This window comes from Heliangelus exortis, chromosome 16, assembly GCF_036169615.1.
Source record: "Heliangelus exortis chromosome 16, bHelExo1.hap1, whole genome shotgun sequence".
Classification (NCBI taxonomy): domain Eukaryota; kingdom Metazoa; phylum Chordata; class Aves; order Apodiformes; family Trochilidae; genus Heliangelus; species Heliangelus exortis.
The window spans coordinates 5,916,348-5,937,467 of NC_092437.1; the positions used below are offsets into that span (position 1 = coordinate 5,916,348).

The window sequence follows — 21,120 nt, forward strand, 5'->3', positions numbered from 1 at the left end:
AGCCACATCTGCCCTGTTTGGGAGGCCAGGTGCCACACTAATGCCACCTCCTGTCTCGTTCCAATGTGCTTCATTGTTGTAAAATTTCCTCTCTTGGAAGCAGAGCTTCCCCTGCTTTACTCTCCTTACAGAAACAAAGAATCCCAGTTCACACACAGTCAGGACAACAACTTACACACCACTGAGCAACAAAAAGACAACAATATTTTAGGGAAATTTATCACAAATATGCAAATCCCAGCCACTTAAAAATAAGGGTTCAAGCCCTTCCGAAGTTATGAGACTTTAAAAGAAACTATACCTTTCAGCTATGAGTCTTCTGGGTACACTTGAAACATTTTCCAGTACTCTTAAGAGCTAGAAAATGTTGGTTTGGACTGATAGCAAAAGTTCAGCACTAGTGCTCTATGGATTGTAGCTAAGGAAAAAAGTAATAACCATGGTGTGACGCAGAGAAAAAAATTACTGTAACAATTGGCAATATCACTATGTACATTTATTTCTCCTAATAACCCCACTTGAGTTGCTTGTCTGATATTCTTCTGGGTTTTGGCTTCTCAGTGAGAAATCACATCACCTCACGTCTTGTCTGCACAAGAGCTGTCAGACTGTGTTTTCCCTCCACAGCTCTACCATGTATTCGTAACTCATATCACTTTGTTTATACAGGAACAGAAAGTGTCTGTGTGTACCAGCACTTTTCCAAAATTTCACATAGCACCAAAACTGACATGCAGCACACTGGTCAGGCTTTTCTTGGAGTCTTGCTCATTGTATGCATCATAAAATTTGAATTATTATAAACAGATTTCTACCAATTTTCACTAGTTTTTAGAGGTCTGATGGTCTGATACAGGCAGGGGGTTCACAATAATCACCTCCTGTGGTCTGACATAAGAAATTAAAGCTGTTTTCAAACAGCTAGAAAAAAATCACCGAAAACCATGATCCTGAAAGCCAGTATGAGGGGAATGTAGCACTGATTCTGCACATGCTTTTCTGGGAGGAGGTGCTTTAAGCAGGGAACTGGAAACTTTGCTGCCACATTGCTATCAGTGCTGTAATTGTCTGTTTGCAAAAAATTCACATTATCCTTTCTTTATGTCTGTCTTCACTGAGCTGCTACAGAATGACAGTGGAGCGTGCATTCTGCAGACCCAGGAAGATGGAAGCATCTCTGGACAAACCTGCCATAACCAACTTGTCAAAATATTTGTCAGAGAGAGTTCAGCCCAAGAACCCAAGAGCTGCAGAGAAATCTCTGCAAAAGGCCAGAATTTGCCATGGAAGTGTTATGCCTCAGGGCTTCAAAAGCAGAAGCAAGACTGAGGCAAAAAAGTACAACTTGACCCAAGCTATGAACAAATGTGTATGCAGTAACATAACCAGAACTGATATTATTACTAAGGCAAAGTATAACTTGAGGAAGTTGTTTGGTTTGGATTTTTATTGGTTTTGTTTGCTTTTTTTTTTTTTTTTTTTTTTTTCCCCTGAACTGCAAAAAACTGCTGATGTAAAAACTTGAGTGAAACCAGGAACCAGCAGCCAGTAGATCCCAGTCCCACATGGTGCAGGCTCCTGGCTCACAGCATCCCTGTCCTCCTGTTCAAAGTCAGCTGCCTGCTTCAAATGGTCCAGCCAGCCCCTCATCTTACTCCCAATCTGCTCCTTGGGCTGAGCCCAGAGTAAGTCTCCATTGTCATCTGCTTCTAAGTCCCCACAAGCTTGCAGATCCCTTGGGTTCTTTTTCTCTGCTCCTTCACCTCCCTGGCTCCTTCCTATTCTCACTCTCTTCCTTCTTTAACCCAAAACCCACCCTCAGTCTTTGCAGCTTTGGCCCCCTCTTCTGTTAGCAAAAACAAACTCCCATCTCATATTCTTCTTGGAGGTCTGCCACATTTTTATTAACTAAAAATGCCACTTCTCTCTCAATCCCTCCCCTTAATTTTTTCCCCCTTTCTTTTTAATGCCCCCCTTCTGCCCTTTTGGAGGGCAATGGCAGAGCAGATGTAAAGAGAACAAAACAAACATGCAAGCTGTTGGAGGGATGTTTGAGTATCCCCTGCAGCAGAACTGCGTGAACTCCAACACGAGTTTCATGGCCATTTCTGGCTTCAAGGCTTCACCACAGGAAAGATTTGTGTTGCAGAGATCTCCCCGTTCAGTGTCTTGCAAATACCCAGCCCCAGCCTGGCAGAAGTAAAGGAGAGGAGAAAAGCAAGTATATGTTTCTCTTAATAATATGCATCCACCCTGGAAGGTATTCTTGGACACAGGCTCTGCTCTGAAGCATTTCCACATTTCTGTGAAGCTGCTGCCTGAGAAGTGCCCCTCCAGATTTGCTATTGCTGCTTCCAGATGTCACAGTCCAGTAGCCCCTGCTAAGATGGGATTGAGCATTTCACCTTCAGTAAAAGGCTAAAAATTCAGCATCTCCAGCTTTAGAAATGTAGAATTACAGGGCAGGATTATGGATTCAAGGTATATGAATCCTTGACCAAAGCACTGCATTTAGCTTGGCAGGGGGACACGTAAGGAAAGCAGGCTGGGCCCCATAAATCAAACTGGATGCAATACCAGCAAAATCCCTTCCTTGTATAAGACCATATTTATTCTGGGATAATTCCTTCTGGAATTGAGTCATCTTGCTCCTTAAATGGATTAGAACGTAATAAAACAGAAATTAAGTTGTATATGTAGATAAAAGTCCTTTACATTGAAAAAAAAATGATGCTAAGGAAAGAAAAGGGACAGCTAGAGACTACAGCCTTCCTGTGGATGTAATGCTCCTCATTTTTATGCCTGCCTACAGACATGTAACATGCAGTATTTCACACATTAACTTTGTATTTTGGTCCAAAACACCTATGGAGTCTGCTGGGTGTCTCAATTGGGAACACCTTCCTCCAGATTGTACCTGGGAACACTGGGGCAGCTGTAAGAGGGACTGAATCAAGTAAGTCAATTCTTCACAGCACTGCTCCAGATGGGTAAAACTTCCACTGAATGAAAAGCAATCACTTTTGCTTCAGGCAAACCAAACCAACATAAGTTAACAGGAATTTTTTGAAACTCCATGTTTGTAGCAGACAGCAGGAGTTGGACCAAAGGTTTTAAATATTCCTTGTTCAAGTGGCCAAAGAAAGCCCAAGTGATCCTGGGCTACTGGATAGCTGGATAGCCAATGGCCTTTATATTTATTTTAAAGATGTGTCACTATTTTATTTTTCTCATAAGTCAAGCAATTGAATGATTTCTAAATTATCTTCCCTCTGACCTCTTAATTTCTTCCTGTTTTATTCTAGAAATACTCATTCAAGACTCAAATATTAAGAGTGGGTATGGCCCAAGTGTTGCAATTCTTCATTCCACAGATTGCTATCACTATTGCAATTGCTATTCCCTCTGGATCCTGAGAAACCCACACATAAGGACACCATAAAATACACATTTGAATAGTATATGCAAGGAATATAAAATAGAGGCTTTGAAGTATCTTTACAAAAATACTGAAGAATTAGGAGGAAAGGGCATTATTTTTACACAGGGAGTATTTTAAGTGATGCCTTCTGCTCTCAGCTATGCCTCATATATTCATTTTGGGTTTACACCACTACAAATGGTGTACTGGTCCACAGGCTACCAGACATGGTTATGCCAGTACCAAATATAAAAATAAAAACCACGACTAAATCCAGACAAATTCTTTGTTCAGGTAATGTTCACACTGGAGAAGATTCTGCTGTTATCTCCACACCCTAAACTAAGAAAGGGACATGGGAGCTGAAGAACAGCCCCTAAAGCTGTGCACTGGGTTCTACTGGCACTGAGCATCCCAAACTAGAGATGGGCATCCTGCAGGACCTGGCCCATCACTGCCCTGTCTGCAGAAAGCTCCTCTGCTCAGCTCTCCTCCTACCATCACTTCCAACAAAATGGTCCTGAAAACATCTTCCTTACCACAGAGCAATTACAAAAGAAACTCCCAAACCTTCACACTTCCCTTAATGCTCTTGTTTATTTAAATAGTCTTACAGATTTGTGTGAGCACTCAAAATAACACCAAAATAATCTTTATGCTGCTACTGGGCTAAAAATGCTAAAGAATCAAGCCCCAGCAAATAAACTCCCAGTGTCTGCAGGACAGACACCATCAGATCGTTAGTGTCACAGCACTTGAGGGCGCTGCTGCAATAAATTTAACTCACCATAAAAACCTCTAGTTAATTTTATTATGAATTAAAATCTTCTGTTAAAATACCAGTGATCCGTGCTGACACTTACTTATTCCATTGCTGTTACACAGTGGCCCCACTGTTTTGGTAAACAATGAGCAGTAGTCCTAACATTACACATTCAAGGTTAGAACTTATCCTTTCAAATATTTGCACTGAGTGATAAAATGGAAGAAGGACAAGAAAATAGTTTAATTCAGAATTATTAAAGCTTTTTTTCATATAATTTATTTGCTCTAGGTAAAACTAGAAAGTGTCAGAAAGCATTATCTGTGCATGGAACTAAAAATCACCAGTTTCTTTGTGCAGTTTGAGTTGCTCTGTCCCAGATCAAAAATCTACCCATACCAGGGTCTGTTTTCTTCAGATTCTACCCCACGTGCACATCTGCCTCCAGTGTTGGGTCATGGACCCAACATTTTCCATGGGTTATGGTAATGTTTCAGCTTTTTCTGAATTCATGTAAGTAGCCCCCCAAAAAGAGAAGAGAAACTGTAAAGACCAAAAAGCACTTTCACAGCTTTTTAAAATATTCCTGCAGCACTGTATTTCCCCATCATTTTATTCAACAATTGTCTGTGTCCTTAAGAATTAAGTATTTAAAAACATCCTTGTCAGTGTTTAAGAAAATGCATGACCTTGATAATACAGAAACACTGTTAAAGCATGTATGCTCTATACACATCCTAAAGTGTATGCACTGTTTTACCAGAGCTTAGAGACACCTACAGCAGCAGTCCTATAAAAATATAGCCTTGTAAGGACTACTGCTTATATGTCAAAAATCCTCTGCAATTGTAGAAAGGAGGGGATAAAGTTAATGTAGGGAAAGCCGTCAAAGAAAGATGCCCTAAAATCCACATTTGTGGAGAAAAGATAAGAAAATGGAGAACAGAGCACAAAGTAACCAAGTACTTTATCTGCAAAGATAACGAATGAACCCTTTCTTCTATATTGTTCTGTGATTAGTTAAGAGTAAGAGTTAAGCTTTAAAAATAAATAATAATGAACACTGCATGTCCAATTATAACAGTTCTGCAAGCTATGACATGGCACTGACCTCTGTGTTTATAGCTGCAAATGAGAGAATCACGTTTTACCCTTAAGTTTTGGTTTGCTGAAGCCCTGGGGAAGGCTCAACGCCACTCGAGAGGGCAGGCAGACCACAGCCAAGCTCCCCAGGATCACCTATCAAGAGATCTCCATTTGGCAGACATGGAAATCTTTCAATCTTGTATCCTTTCCTGCATAGCTGGAATCTTCCCTTAACAGCCAGCATAATAATTTGCTGAGCTTCAGATTTAGCATTTTACCAAGACAGATGAAAACCTCATACATCTGCTAAGTTCAGACTTTCTAGGAACAATTCCAGTAAGATGGCTTATGCTTCCTGCTTCATGCAGAAGAAAAATCTCATCTATAATTGACCTTGACAGATATTGAGAACATTTGGCACCTATTAAAACCCCTTTAAGATGAGACCCTCTGATCTATAAAAAGAAATGTAAATGTGAACTTTATACCACATTTAGTCCACTGAAACCACTACCATAGTAGGTTCAGTCAGTTATTTTCCATTGAAAAATGATCTTTAAGTATATCCAGAATTAATTTTTAAACTGTTATCAAGCAAGTAGGAGCCTTTTGCTTTATCCAAGGCATCTGCTTTTTGCAGGGAAGCTATGAAAAGAAAAACCTGACAGAGAGATCAGCATAGCATTGTAGTTGTTTGCCTGTCTGGTCCACAGACAGGCACAGGGGAGAACTGGAAAAACGCAAAAATCTCCTTAATTAGCTTTTGTACTAGGAATTTTTCCTGCTTCCAAGATCATTAGAACCTCTGTCAGACCACATCTAGGAAGCAGAGACAAAGCCAGGAACTATCAGCAGGGAGAAGCTCTGTCTTGGTTGACACAAGGGCTGCTGTCATTAGAGACACAGCCCACTGAAGTGTCAACAAACAAATCCTTAATCAAAGGACAAGAGGGGAAAATACACTGGAGGTATTAAAGGTTCAAGAACACCACTCCCACTTGAGAAATGGAAAGGTCTAGCTTAGAAATAGGGCAAGCCTGCATTTGTGTCTCTCTTATAAATTAAAACCTAAGTGTTTGGCTGTTAATTCGGTTAACCAAAGGAAAAGTCCTCTTCCCCAACACTATCCTCACTGCTGTGAGGGGTCCATCCCAGAGCTTGCTGTGTTGAGGCACTTGGTTTTCCCAAAGCATCTGAATCAGATGTGACAATCTCTCTTCCAGGATGGAATTTTAGGAAGCGCTGGATCACTGCTGCTTCCCAAGTGACAGAAACAGGATTTTGTTTGTGTACAGTGGATGCAGGAGGAGGATAAAGCTAGAAAGTAAATAGAAATATCATTTACTATAATAACATGACCAAGACACCCACTCTTCTTGAGACACCTTCCCAAGAGAGCTACACTGAAGCACACTGCCCTCCCAGATGTAACAAATTCATGCCCTCCCAGTTCTGTTCCCATGGGGAGTTGGCAGGGATCCCTTCCACTCCCCAGGCACAGCTTTAGCACTTTGGTTATACAAAAATCCCACTTTCTCTCCTGAAACACAATAGCTCAACAGCATCTTGCAGGCCTCCAACGTGAAGGGATGAGAGATTTCTGCTCTCTGACACAAAAACATGCTTGACTCAGAATGCACAAACACAAAGAACTATTCTTCCTCAGAATCAGGTCCTGCCCAGTGCCTTTTTGCTGGCACTGCTCTCCAGCTGGTGCATGCTACCCTGCACCAGGTTAGTCACTGAAACATAGCGTGTGACCCACAGACCAGGCAGTAGCTGCCTGTCCTCAATAGCACAGACATGGGATATGCTGCAGGGCAAGGCCTGAGGTTGGTTCAAGGCCTTTCATTTGATGAAACTGTAAAAAACTGGAACAGTCTTTCTGTTTAAAAAGATGTTAAAAAAATTATGGTTCAGGATACAGAACTTGCCTTTGCCAAAAGCTGTTGATTTGTTTCTTCTTTGTGTTTTTTTTTTTAAACAAACAAGCAACAAACAAAACAGTTTAAAAAAACCCCAAATGACCTCCCTCCCCCCAAAAAAAAACAACCAACAACAACAAAAAACCAGTTTCCTGTTCTCAGTTTTTCCATTTCACTCTCTCTCATATATCATCTACCAACTTCCATGCTATTGCCAGGGGTCAAAGTCCAGTCCCTTGATCAGTTCCCCAGTTTGAAATTTTGCTTTTTGAGGCTTCATGATTATTTTTATTTGCTGTTAGGGCTTTAAGGTGCCTGTGATCCCAGTCCTGGGGGATTTACTGCAACTTTTGTTTGTCTGTGACAAAGGAGAACTGAAGCAAATAGTCCCAAGAGTCCCACTCACATCTCACTAACCACCATGAATGAGTTCCCTTGCTAGATGGCAGCACAGCTTTTCTCTATAAAAGAGTCTTCTTCACCCCTTCAAGGAAATTTCGAGAGAATAAATGACTATATCCCCAGAGGCAGAAAACTGGGGTTTCTGCTCTTTATGCAATTAAATATTTCTATTGTTTCAAGACATGTTTGCCATAGTTTAAGCCTTACATTAATATCTAAGCCTGCATGAAAGATTCTGCTCTGTGAGAAAAATATAGCAGAGAATACTAATATTTTTTATTGGTTTCTAAAGATACAGCTTCAAAATGCAAATGCAGCACGTGAGCAACCTTGTTTCGACCGTGCAAATAAATTTTAAACAAATTGTTTCTGGAAGCCCAGCAAAAGTTGGGCTTGAAATCTCTCAGTGGAATTACATTTTCAGTCAAGCAATACTGCATAGTTTGGACGCCACAGAAAATATCTATTAAGACAGTTGCTAATTTAGAGAAAATATGACCCCATCTGGAACAGTGTCTGCAGTACAGCTCATTGCACCACAAGAAAAATATTATTGTACTGCAGCGTGTGAAGCTTTGTAACAAGATGACACCAGGTCAAAAGAATCTAACTTACAAAGAAAGGCTGAGGTTAAGGTCTTGCTTTTACTGTAAAATCTGAAGTCCAAAAGGAAGTTTAACATGAAGGAAGGGGTGGAAACATGATGAAGTGAAATGACAGCTAACAAACTTTTTCCCCCTGTGAACAATAACATCTTCCAGCTCCATGAGGATGTCTTCCAATAGTGCAAATGGAGGTAAGTAAATTAAGAGACATTAGGAAGCATTATTTTGAACATAATGAAACAGAAGCATAGCAAGAACACTATCAGAGCAGAGTGCTTAAGTAAAGCTTAAGTAAATGTGGACACCCCAAAGAGGACCCAGGGGACATGATGTCCCAGAGTTAGAAACTTCAATGCCTTAAACAGTGGAGAAGATGAGTCAGGTCTCCATGAACAACAGCTCAAAGTCAGGGTGAGTCAGGGTGTGACAAAACCACCTGATGGGAAACATGTAACTGAGGGGGTTTTGCACGAGATATTTGCCTGTGCAGCGGTGTTGAGCCTTGGGGAGCCCTGGGCACATGTGGTAGAAAACACAGTTGCAAAGGAAACCTCATGGACACCACTTTATGGTGTCACCAGGTGGGAAGAAAGCAAACTCTGAACAAAGAAGCTGTAAAATGAATTGAGAGTCCAGAGAGAAGCAGCTGCAGAAAAAGAGGTTCTGATATGGCATGTGTTAAAATAAAAACCCAAGAGCAAATTTCTCCTCAACTGCAACCTTGTTAGCCTTGGAAATCCATCAATAAGTCACTCTCTGAAGAAACTATAAACAAATACTGCCCTTCCTCAAGCAATACAGCAGGGTTGTGCCATGGTGAAATGGAGATATACTGGGCTGCCTGAAGAGATGGAGGCAGCTGCCACCCTGGCTCTTGCCTGATGCCGTCTGCTGCCACTGTGTTGATTGTGATTTCCTGAATTCTCAATTCCAGTTTCACATATAATTAGAGGTACTCCTAAGAAAGGGGTGATCTGTACTGGGTAAGACCAGTGGGAAATCAAGATACCAAGCATTTGAATACCCTGCCGAGCCTGTTGCTGAGAAATCCAGATTTCAGCTGAGTTAAACAGCGTGCAGTTACGCAGGGCTACAAACATCTGTTTTCAGGAGGTGTCCAGATCATTAGCAGCTAATTCTATATCTCTGTTACATTCCCCACCATATGCTGTGGGATAATCTGAACAAGCAACAGGGATTTTCATCTCAAATCCTAACAAATCTGCTCTGCAAGGCTTCATGGACTTTCTTATGTCACTTATCAGCTAATAGCTCTCAGATGCTCCTCTCTGCTTTTTCCATGCTTTGTGTCTATTCTTTCAAAGCACCCAAGGGCTCCTACCACCTGCCTAGTAACAACTGACCATTTCTTCACTCTATCCTAGAAAAAGTTCCCACCCTTGCCAAGGGTAAATGCAAAATTTGCCTCCTGGATAAACTCCCAGGTTTATCTTGCTAGCACTGCCACCTGCAAGAGGCTTAAGGCAGGACAGTCACATGCACTGGGCAGGGCTCTCAAAGTTTGTGTCCATCATTGGTGGAAAAAGCTTTCTGCCCTCATTTGAACCCCTGGCTAGGGCTAGGTGTCTGTGCATATATCAAACAGCATATAAAGAACAAGGGGAGAAGACCTGGATTTATAAGCAACTTAATTAAATTAAAAATCAGAAATTTCTTTGCCAACTTGCTTTGCAAAATCAAGGTGCCTGCACTGAAAGCTGTGATGGCACTGCTGTGGCCATAACAAACATGTATATACAAAAACAGAATTTTATCTTTAGCATTAAGCAACAATATCAACAAAACTGGAGGTGACTGGAATACTGACAAAAGACAAGAGATGGGCTGCTCCAGAGCCCAAACCAACTCCTTTCTCCAGGACATCAGCAGACATGAATCTCACACAGACTGATGGCAGTCCTCCTCTATACAAGGGGTTATAAAATTTCACTAAAGCTTTGGCCAGTTTGTGCCCCAACGAGGGGTTATTTGTGATGGGCTCTGACAGTTGGTTCAGCCCCAGGGGTGTCTCTTAAATGCCATCTGGGAAGAAGAGTAGCCATCAGCAAGAGCTGCTGCTGTTTCCAGCCCACACAGCTCATCCTCCAGATGAACAAAGACAGAAGACTTGAAACCGTCTTGAATGAACTGTGGCAGACCAACCTCAGGGTGGGGAGAGCGGTGAGGATTTAGTGGTCCTGTCTCCTGCCAGCCCTCCAAGAAGGAAGCAGAATGATGAGAAGTTCCTGCAATCCCACAGCCTCCACCAAAGCCACGAGTGGTGCTGCTGCTGGCGAGGAGGGACATGCCAATAGGATATTTTTATCTCCTCTTCATTCTCATCCCTGTCAATCCAAAACAAACTTCAGCTAGTTAGAGGTGGGAAAGATGGTGCACAATGAGAAAAGGATTCCCTGGCTCAGTGTCACTGCTGGATACATGGATAGGTGCCACTGCGGTGGCACAGCTGCATCAGTCCTGGCTTCCCAGCTTCCAGTAACCTTTCCAGACTAAAATAGCAGACCTACTGCTTGATTTTTAGCAGCTGAAGAGGAGCAGCAAACCACATAAGTATTATGTAAAACGATCTTTTTCTAAGTATATGTTTATTGTGCGCAGAAGAAGTGGATTTAATTACAAACAACTGGAAGTTTTTAACAGTCTGGATTGCCCCCTACTCCCTTTCTAAAAACTAAGGTTTGGCAGCAGCTTTTGGGTTTCATTGCAAGTCTTCTAAGTATTTCCTTGGAAAGACTTTACACTTGGTCCCAGGCAAGAAGTCAAAATCAACATTTAAAAAGCATGCCCTGCATAATTTCCAGGATTCAGCAACATTAAGGTATACTTATGGAGGCCAGGAGGAGAACTGCTTTTTGTGCTTTTTGACTCCGTGCATAAAGCTCGTCTTCAGACAAGGAAGTTTATATTCCAAATAATATTTTTAACTACATGTGGTCAAGTGCATAACTTATCAGGCCTTTCCTCACCCCCCTCCCAAAAATATGCCTAAATGGTAAATATCTTTGCAGTACTTGGTTTTTGCTTAGACCTCTCCTAGAAGCAACAGATTCGCACACCTTCTAATACAGAATAATTTGATGGCAGAGGGAGATTAAAATAACATTTTCTTAAACATCTTTGTGCAGTAAAACACCAGTTCAGGCCTGACAGTGATACTCAGGCTGAATGGGCTGTTTCTGCACTGGAGTAGATTAAGCAGGATTTCATGGTGTGCCACCATGCCTTGCCTGGGGATGGAGCACACCCCGGCAGCACCAGTCACCCCCAGGCCCCGAGAGGGGACGGCTGCCACAGCCCTCCCTCTGCTGAATAACCCCATTGAAACTGCCAGGACTGCAAGGGAGTCTGCAAGACTGAACCTCCTGGTTTTGATCCAAAGGCCAAGGATGAAATTTCACCCATTTCATCTATTTTGCTAATAAGACAGGCTTCTGCAAATTGCTTCCGACTTCCCTACAGCAGTGCATGTGGTGCTTTTGGATAAAAGGATCTATGCGTTTTTAAGGACTAGCCACTTAAAATTTTATTTTTTTGTTTTGGGGAAAGACAGACAAGAAGGAGTATTTTCCTTGTGAATGTCTTAAAGTGTTTTGGGTTTGGTTTTGGTTTTTTTTAATACATATACCTCTGAAAGATCTGCAAATCAAGTCCTGCTTGACTCACACCCTAAACCCACAACATGCTACAGACAAGAGATAAAGCTTCATAGAAGCTGAGAGAAATGAGAGCACGGGTAGTGTTAAAGAATAAAACTTAGAGGAGAAACCATCTTTCAGCTTTTACAGTCTAAAAGTTATTTGTTATATGTTTTTTAATCACCAGAGAAAAATTGGGTCTATCAAGCTGTGAATGTTCTGCATAAAGAAAAGGAGGGGAAAGTGTTAAAAGAGTATTTTATGCAGTATTTTTCTTCCATGCAGCCATTTTTAACTGGGATTTATAAAAAGCAAAATCTGATTGCAAATTTTCAGAACACAATAGCATGGTCTTATCTTCAGTGTCTCCATTTCTCCCCCTTGTAAAGTCCCAGTCCCACAAATTCCCCAGTACTCCGGAAAACCTCCCGGCTAACCAGTGGTCTTGAGATTTCAGCATAAAAAAAACCTGGGAAAAATGAAAAGCCAAACAAATACAGCCCACAAACTAAAAATTTTGTTCAGTAGGTGGTGGGGAGGGGAAGAGGAAGAGGTTGTGGTGTAACACATATAAAGGGTGTAACTGAGAAAGTTGCAGACAAACCCTATAAAGTGACTTTTTCTTTTTTGTTTTTTTCCACATTTCTGCAGCAGCATCTCCCCTCCAGAGCTGCATCAGGCACAGCCCAAGTTCTACACCCAGAAGACCTGGGGACCAGAGTAGAAGCTCAGAGTAACACCAGGTGTGCCTTCCTTGGAGATGGCAACAATGCTCTCTGCCTGGTGCCCATATGAGCAGATGTAGCACAGACATCAGTCAGGGCCCTCACCCATCCACAGAAATGAAACCTGTAGCTGCTCTTCACTCACTCAGCCAGAGGTATGAGCCTGTTTTTTGCACTGCCTCATGACCCCTTTCATCATGAAAAGGCAGATGGAGGGAAGATGGATCCCCTTCAGCCTCAACAGGGGTGAAGAAGTCAGCCTGCTCCCTGTGGTACTTTGCTGGTTTTGCCTTCACAAAATGAGAAAGAACATGGAGCAACAGTAAACATGTAGTTCTGAAGTTATTTTCATTTGCAATGAAATGAATCTGAGCACTCACAAGTGCCAACTAGTCTGTGACAAAAAGCTTTCCAGCTTTCTTACAATCTGTGGAGCTGGAGCCTGGAGAATCCCTCCCACCAGCCATCCCCACACAGGGCACACACAGGGGATGGGTGAGGGGTTGGGCCCTCCCTTCATTTGTTTTTCCACTGAGCCCAATGTACTTCCTTGAGGTCAAAGTCACAAAGTGGCAGCAGCATTGCTACACACAAACAAACCTGCATGAAGCTGTGCTGGGGTAGGAGCCTGTGGGATTTGGTTTCTGAAAATAGTGCTGAATACACTGACAGCCAAGTGCCAAGCTCAGCCTTCTGGGATGGAGTCATACCAGGGGATGGGAGGCACCAGGTTTGGTTGGTTGGTGTGCTGTCTGATTTTAATATTTTATATTTTAATCCCTCTTTGCAAGAAGATTTAATTGTGCTTAGGGTGGGGAAAAGGTGAAGGAATAGTCCTTCACTTGGAGGAAGCCCTCCAGCTCTTCCTCCTGACTCAGAATTTGGCTGGGTTTTCCCAGGAATTCCAGCATTCGCCCCCTCTCCCAACACACTGCAGCAGAAGCTGTAAATTATAAAACTGCATCTTATTCTTTCTTAGGAACCAACCCATCTTTCTCAGCATCTACTTCCTTCAGTGGCCAAATTAAATAGTATTGACTTTCTGACATCTCTTTAACACCCCCTGCCTCCCCACTCACCTCACACTCCTCACTGCAGAGAATATTCTTTCTTTTTTTTTTAGTGACATGCAAATCTTATAAAATGCTGCTCAGAGACAGACACTGTGGATTTTCTTTGTAGAGATAGCACATTAGAGGAAGTAAAGAAAACTTCCACTAAACTATTTATAAAGCATACTGTGGCTTGTTCCTCAAATGCTTCATTGACCAGCAGGGGAACAATAAAAGTAATGGAGTTCAATCTTGAGATGAATCCTTCAGGTCTGAGTACCTCAAGTATTATGGATTTATATTCCTGGTCACTGACCTTTCTTATCACAAAAACCTGAGTTGTCTTCACTCCATGGAACTGCCAAGACTTTTTCCCTGCCTTTTCTAGATTATAGCAGTTAAAAGGAAATTAAATTAAATTACACTATTTTTGAACAACTACACTCTCTAAATTTAAGGTAGCCAGGAAAGAACTGTATGTAATTAGAACTAACTGTACTCTCCAAGGTTTTTTCTCAATGAATGTGAACACACCTTATGGAGATGTGTGGGTATCCTTAGCACACAAAATGATCACAAAGAAACATCCACATTTCTGTTGGGATCACTACTGACCCTTTTTTTCAGGCCCTACATGTTTTGCTCAAGCTGGGACTGCTAGCTAACACACTTCAACATCTTGTTAGATGCCTGTGCACAAGTGGAGTTCCAGAAGCCAAGGTGTTCTCTGCAAGCAGCTGTTCAAGGGCATAAAGTACTGGAAAGGCACCAATATTTTGTGCAAAGCTGGCCCATATTTCTATGTAAGAAGCTCACTGAGACATAGAGCCACAGGGATTAGCACTAGGAAGCCCACCCTTTAGATTTAAATGCTGTAGCACCAACACAGCATGCCACCCACTACAAGCTCTTCATCAAACCACTTTTATAGCAGTGCTGCTCTAGATTTCCTGACACCTTTCACTGCCAGACCCAGTCTGAAGAAGCTAAATTTTGCAAGACTCAAATATGCTGGCTGACAGTCTCCACACTATGTGTCTGCCTGAGGCTAATGATTTCTTTGTTTATGAGGAGGTGGTGCAAGGAAAAAGTGAGGAAGTCAAGGTCAGAAGCTCAAAAAAAAAAACCAAAACAACCCAAACCAAGGAAAAAAGCAGGGAATGTTGAATAGCTTGTCTGTCTCCTTTCTATCAAAATTTTTAACGGAAGCAGGAGAGAAATTACCTTCCTGAGTAATGTAAAGCACAGAGGTGCCAGTGCTGAAGATGCTACAATGCTCTGAGGTTCACTGAATGTTCACCAAATCACACCACAGGTCCTGGAGCCAGCATTGCTTGTATGCCAGGTAAACAGTTTGCAAAGCTCTCCCAGTATTTTTGTTCAGAGTTAACACACTCCAGAATCAGAAGGTCTCAGTTTATAGCCAACCAAAGAGGAAGCACTCTATACCATAGAGCACATTTTGTATACAGCAGTGGGAACAGAGTAAGACTCATTTTGCAAAGGCTCTTCATTGTCAAGGAAGACCTATAATTAGTGTACCACCTCCTGGTGTCCACAGCAGGATTGTCATGTCTGCCCAGGAAAGTACTGGGCAAAGAGAAACCACAGAGATTCTCATGTCCAAGTGTTCTTGTAGTATCTGGTAATTACTGGGAACCCTATTGGAAAATATTGTAATTCTTTCACCACTAATGACAATCCATTTGGAGAACAACCGTGCAGTGCTGCCCTGCCAGTGTGGGGGGGGCAGGCTGTCCAGCAGAGCAACTTTGTTACAAGACACATCACAAGCATCCCCTTGGACTGAACTCAGGTTTTCCTGTTCCTGCTTTCCTTAAAGGGGAAATTAAACACCAGCTTGGTATAAGATGTTTAGTGTCAAAAATCTTGCTCTCAAGAGTTAGGAAGTGCGAGGATAAAGGCACTCTATATTTTTAATCTGTTCTGTGCATCTTTTACACAATCTGCTAATAAGGATCACACACTTTTTTGCAGGGTGTATGCCCCCTCTTCTGGCTCACAATAGATGGGACACAAAAAATAAATCAGTTGTAAGAGAGTGAAACTATTGTCAACAAAGGCAAACTCCCATGAGATGGAATTTCATCAAGTGCCTGAGCACAAACCAGTCTGGAAAACTGTGTCTTCCCCTCCTCACCTGACTGATCCTGGAGAGAAGCAGGAGAAAGAATATCCTGTGGGATTAAATGTTGCCCTGGAGAACCAGAGCAGCCTCATTCTGTTGCAGAGCTGCCATGGCTGCTGGTGCAACACTCAGCTTCCACAGCAGGCACCCAGCTGGGCTTCTCACTCCCTGGGTTACACCTAAAGCTCACCTTGCAAAAGTGCTGAGTATGCACACCAATAAGGTCCCATTCTCTAAATGCATGAAGTATTATTTAAAAAACCCTGAGTAATACGGAGAAAAATTAGCACTATGCAAAGACTGGGCACATAAAACCAGTGGTAGCTTTGGGCAATTTTAGATTTAGGTTTTCTATAGTGGCATTTCCCTCTCCAGCAGCCACAAAAAAAAAAAAAAAAAGAGAATGATGCCACCTCATTTTGCAGCAGTTCTGGGCACTGACATTTATGAAGTATTCTGTCCCTGCAGTGATCAGTACTACAGAAAAGCCCATGAGGAGTTCAACAGTTCTTTATTCAGAACAGGGTATGGATGGTGTGTCGTAAATAGGGCACAGGGTGACACATTGTATGAGGAGGATAAGAATATTGAATAGCCACTCATTCACTGCACAACATCCATCTTGTGCCCTGAATGAAGTACAAGCCCTGTGGAAAAAAAAATACAATGTAAACCATACAAGACAGTCTTTAATTATATGTTATGGAGGGGCTTACCATGCAGCATACACACAGAGGGGGTGCCTGTGGTTAGCTTTCATGCTGATGTTTCCTAGCTCTTTAAAATATGTTTTCCTTCCCATATAACACATTCCCCCTATAAAAATTTCAAATTTGCATGCTCTGTATTCATATTTGTACCAATATAAATATTTCTGTTAAAACATTTTTACTTAAGCACTGATGTAGGCAAGATTCAGAATGGCCATTATTTTATATATTGCAGTTTAGTTTATACATCTATATTGATATCCATGCTTCTACTTCAATACAACAATAAGCTACAAGTGCTTTTTACATGGGTGGGTGTATGAGGAGAGTGAAAAAAATTAAGTACACAAAGATTGGCAGAGCACAGAGAGGAGACCAGCCCAAGTTCAACAACAATTTTTTGTTTTCATATATTATATGTTAAGATAGTTTTAGAAAAAAGAGAGAGGACCACATTACTGTTCCCAGTGATTAAGCAAATGCAGAATGGAATTTGTTTATGGCAAAGTTTAAAATCCTTTCCCCCATAAGCACACACTTTTAATTTTAGAGCCAGGATTGTTCTCAAACAAAAAACCAACCCCATGCACTGAAAATCACCCTCAATGCCCAGCAGTAACCCTGAATTTGCACCACATGGCCAATATAACAATGACTAATCTTGAGATTGTGGCTTTTACAGTATACTAAAGAAAATCCAATGAGATTACACCTGACTGTGTATTTACCTTTCATAAAAACAGAGCAAAAAACTACTCTCCTTTAAGTACAAAGTCACATTACTGCTTCAAAAATAGAGCAGCTGCAAGATCTTGGCTCTACTGAAATTAAAGGAAGTTTCAGGAATTGGGAATTTGCCTTTCATCTTTGGTGATGGAAAAGGATTGAAAAAAATTATGAGACCTAAAATCAAGTAAAAGGACATATATATACCCACTGAGTAATTACACCCATGCACTGCACATCCACGAGCACTCTGATCAAGGAACTTTCCTGCCAAAAAAGGAACTGCAAAAGGGAACAAATCTATCAGTCATGCTTAAGAGAACTACTGGGAGGAACACGGAGTAACAGAGTAGAGCTTACAGCTGTGAAGTCTGTTTATACAATGGAACATCAAAACACCTGCAGGCAACTTTGCAGCCCTTGAAAGAACATGAGCTAAGGCAGCCGTATGTTAAAAATAATTTAGTCTTGTGGACAAATCAGACCTGAAGCATCAGTGCACTTTTAATTTGAATTCTGTTACTCTCAAAGAAAAAGCAAAAACCTGTGGTGACCTTTGCTGTTCATGTCAGCAACAGGCTGCTGCAGGAGCACATCAGCCTAGGAAGCTGAGAGCACAAGTAAGAAACCATGGGAACCCATTGCAGGTTCTGCCACTGAGACTTCAACTCCAAGTGAGGAGACATCCCTGGTTCTGTATTTCATCAGTCTTTCCCCTACAAACACACTCACTCCATTCCTTGGGAGAAGACTCATTTGCAAGCTTTAAATCCCGGCGAGATGCTCCTGTTCCCCTCATTCAATGTTAGTGTCCTGTGCTAAGCATTTAAACACACTCAGCTGTGGCAGCAACACCTGCAGACATACAGAAAGTACAGCCAAACATACCCCAAACATCTTTTTCCAGTTTAGAAACAAAAAATTCAGAAAGTAACAGAGAGAGCAAGAAAGATACACGGGAGAAGCAGCAAGGGAAGGAAGCTAACTGGAAAACTGACTGTCTCAGCAAGGAGTAGGGAAATGGGTCTCTTAGGCATCCCAAGATTTACAAGAGGGCCAAAAAGTGACTTCCTGCTATTCAAGTACAGGCTGAAATGTAATAAACCACTGCCAGCATAACACTGACTCATATCCATCAGATTTATAAATCAGTACTTCAACAAAGAGTGCTCTCTCTGCTGGCTTCACCATAGATAATTTTAATCTGATAAAATATATTGTTTAACCCACTCTATGTTTAATGTAATTTCTTCAAAAAAACAGTTCTGTGGCACAAGATGTTGAAAGCAGTATTAAAAATCAAGCAACTGATATGTTGCCTACTGCAATTACAGCATATCAGATAGCTTTTTTGACTTCAAAGGCTTCCAGATTAACATCAAAATTAGTCCTACCATTTTTTTGCTAATTATTTAATCTAGAAAGAAAAAACAATTCTCACACCTCCTTCTTCAAGCACTTACTGACTACACAACTAATTCAAAATGGGTAAAAAAAAAAAAAAAAAAAAAAGAAAAAAAGAAAAAGAAAATGGAAATATACTTACAGCACAATCTGTGTTTAAAAGGAAAGCCACGTTGGTTAGAGGTGTGATTTCTAAACCAGTTCAGTCAGAGCATACAAGCTTTAGTCTTTACACAAGCATTGCTCAACCCCCTTCTCTAAATCTAAACAGACATCAGTGTAGCTACGACCTCATCAAAAGAAGCTGTAAATCTAGAATAGAAGCTTTTGCAATTAGGACACAGAAATATCCAGTATTGTTTTCTATAGCTCTTTAAAATTCACCTCTTCTGGTGCAGGTTACAAACGCATACCAAAAAGATCAGGACCAAATCTCCCCATTTATCACACACGGTACCACATGTGCCTCAGGGAGGGTAGAAGGCTCTTAAGTTACTTGCAGACATTTGAACATATTCTCTATTATTCCAAGATGTTCAGAATTCAGTAGTTCACTTGAGAGATCACCTGTGGTCCACCTACAGCGTGCTGGGAGGCTGAAGAGTGGAGACATTTCTAAACCCATCTGACTTACCTTAAGGAAAATACATAACTTCCTATGACCACAGACAAACTCCAGCATCACACAGCACAGCGAAGTAAGGAGCAGGTGCCTTTCCATAGGGCGTCCATAGGGCGTCCACCGTGCAGGAGCATCTCCAGCCTGGGAGCCCTGCAGAGCCGCGGGGAAGCTGCCATGCAGTGGGCAGGTGCCAGCGCAAGGCAGGGATGAATCAATCAAGCCTCAGCCTGACTGGCTGAAACTTCCCCGGTGTGTATTTTTGGGAGGCGGAGAAGGCGACGGCAAAGAATTTCACCCACATATAAAAACTTACAGGCTTTCCGTGTGCAGAAAAACTGCACCAGCTTGAAGAACCTTCTTTTTCTGTGGTCCCAGTGAATGATTTTATGTCAACCACTATTTGGAGAGGGAAGGGGGAGGGGACACGACACCTTTGTGGGGCCCGGGCAGGTACATTTCGGGGGTTGAGGAGGAACATTACCTCCACCGCGCTGGCTACCAGCTCCCACCGCGGCCAGAACCCCCCTGGGACCGACCCGCCCGGCGAGGCTGAGGCGCGGCCCCCACGTGAGCGCGGCCCGGTTCGGTCCGGTCCGGCCCGCCCCCCGCCGCCCACTCCGCAGAATACCGGCACTGACAGCGGCCTCGGGGCCGCCCCGCACCTGCCGAGCCGCCCCGCTCCCGCCCTCGCTCACCGAGCAGCAGCAGCCGGTGCGTCTGCTTGTACTCCCGCTTCTCCGCCTTCAGCGTCTTGTCGATGCTCTTGCTCCGCTTCTTGTCCGCCCGCTCCTTTGCCACCAGGTCCTGCCGCAGCCGGTGCCGCACCTGCGGGTCTCCGTGCTCCGCCGCCGCCGAGGAGGGGATGTCCGCCTCGCCGCGGCTGCCGTAGGGCGCGGAGGGGTGCGCGGCGGCCAGACGGGAGCGCAGGCTGTAGCACAGCCCCATGGTGCCCGAGCTGCCCGCCCTACCGAGCCGCGGACATGCTCTCCGCCGGGCCGGGCAGGGCGAGGCGGCAGCGCCCGGCGGCCTCTTAAAGTGTCCCCGCTCCGGCGGGGCTGCAGAGAGCGGTGTCCCGGCCCGCCCCTCCCTCGGCCGGTCCCCCGCGCCGCGGCCACACGTGATGCGGACATGTTTACCGTATTCTCTGGAAAGCGGCCCCCGCCGCAGCCTCCGGGCGGGGAGGAGAGAGGGGGGCACGGCAGCCGCACCCCCCCCATGTGCCCCTCCTGCTCCCCCGGGGTGAAGGTGCCGGTGTCCCGCCGCGGCCGGGCCGGCTTTTGGCTCAGAGGGCTCCGCTTCTCGCTACTGCCCCGTGGGGGAAGCCACCGGGGCAGGCACGGCTCGGGCTGGGGCAGCCGGTGAGCCGTGGGTCGGCTCTCCACATTTCCAGCACCACGAACCGCCGTAGTGATCGCTGGTTTTGAGATTTCACCCCGACCTCGGTGAGGTTCTTGCCCCAGCTGCGGATCCGGGTCGGAATCTGAGGTGACGCGACAGCCTCTGGCATGTGGTGGGATGGTGCAGCAGGAGGGAAGAGCCCAGGTCCACTGGAGAGTTTGTGACCAGCTTGGATGCTGCAGCCGAGCAGTGTCCACATCAGCTCAGCCCACTGGAAATTAGGACGTGACACTGAGACTTGTGCCATTTTCATACCCCAGTTCTTCACTTCCTGCCACACACACACTCATATTTGCCCGTGCCTTCTTGTTATTTTCTATCGACACCATCATCCAGGGGAGAAGTTAATGATGGAGCTTGCTCTCTTACTCTCCCCCTCTCTTGAAGCACCACATCAACTTTTTAACAACAAACTTCAAATTCACCTCTGCAGTTGCTATCAATTTACCTGGCTTTGGGTGATGATGCTGGTTGTG

General features: G+C 43.4%; 1 protein-coding gene across 1 annotated transcript in view; it reads right to left on the reverse strand.

The window, feature by feature from the left end:
• GNAS (GNAS complex locus) overlaps positions 1 to 20,311 on the reverse strand; it is a 135,695-nt gene extending 115,384 nt beyond the window's left edge. The window contains exon 1 of the mRNA XM_071760152.1: positions 19,942 to 20,311. Within this exon, the coding sequence (XP_071616253.1) occupies positions 19,942 to 20,191 (250 nt within the window). The 5' untranslated portion in view covers positions 20,192 to 20,311. The remainder of the gene's footprint in view (positions 1 to 19,941) is intronic.
• Positions 20,312 to 21,120: the final 809 nt, after the last annotated feature.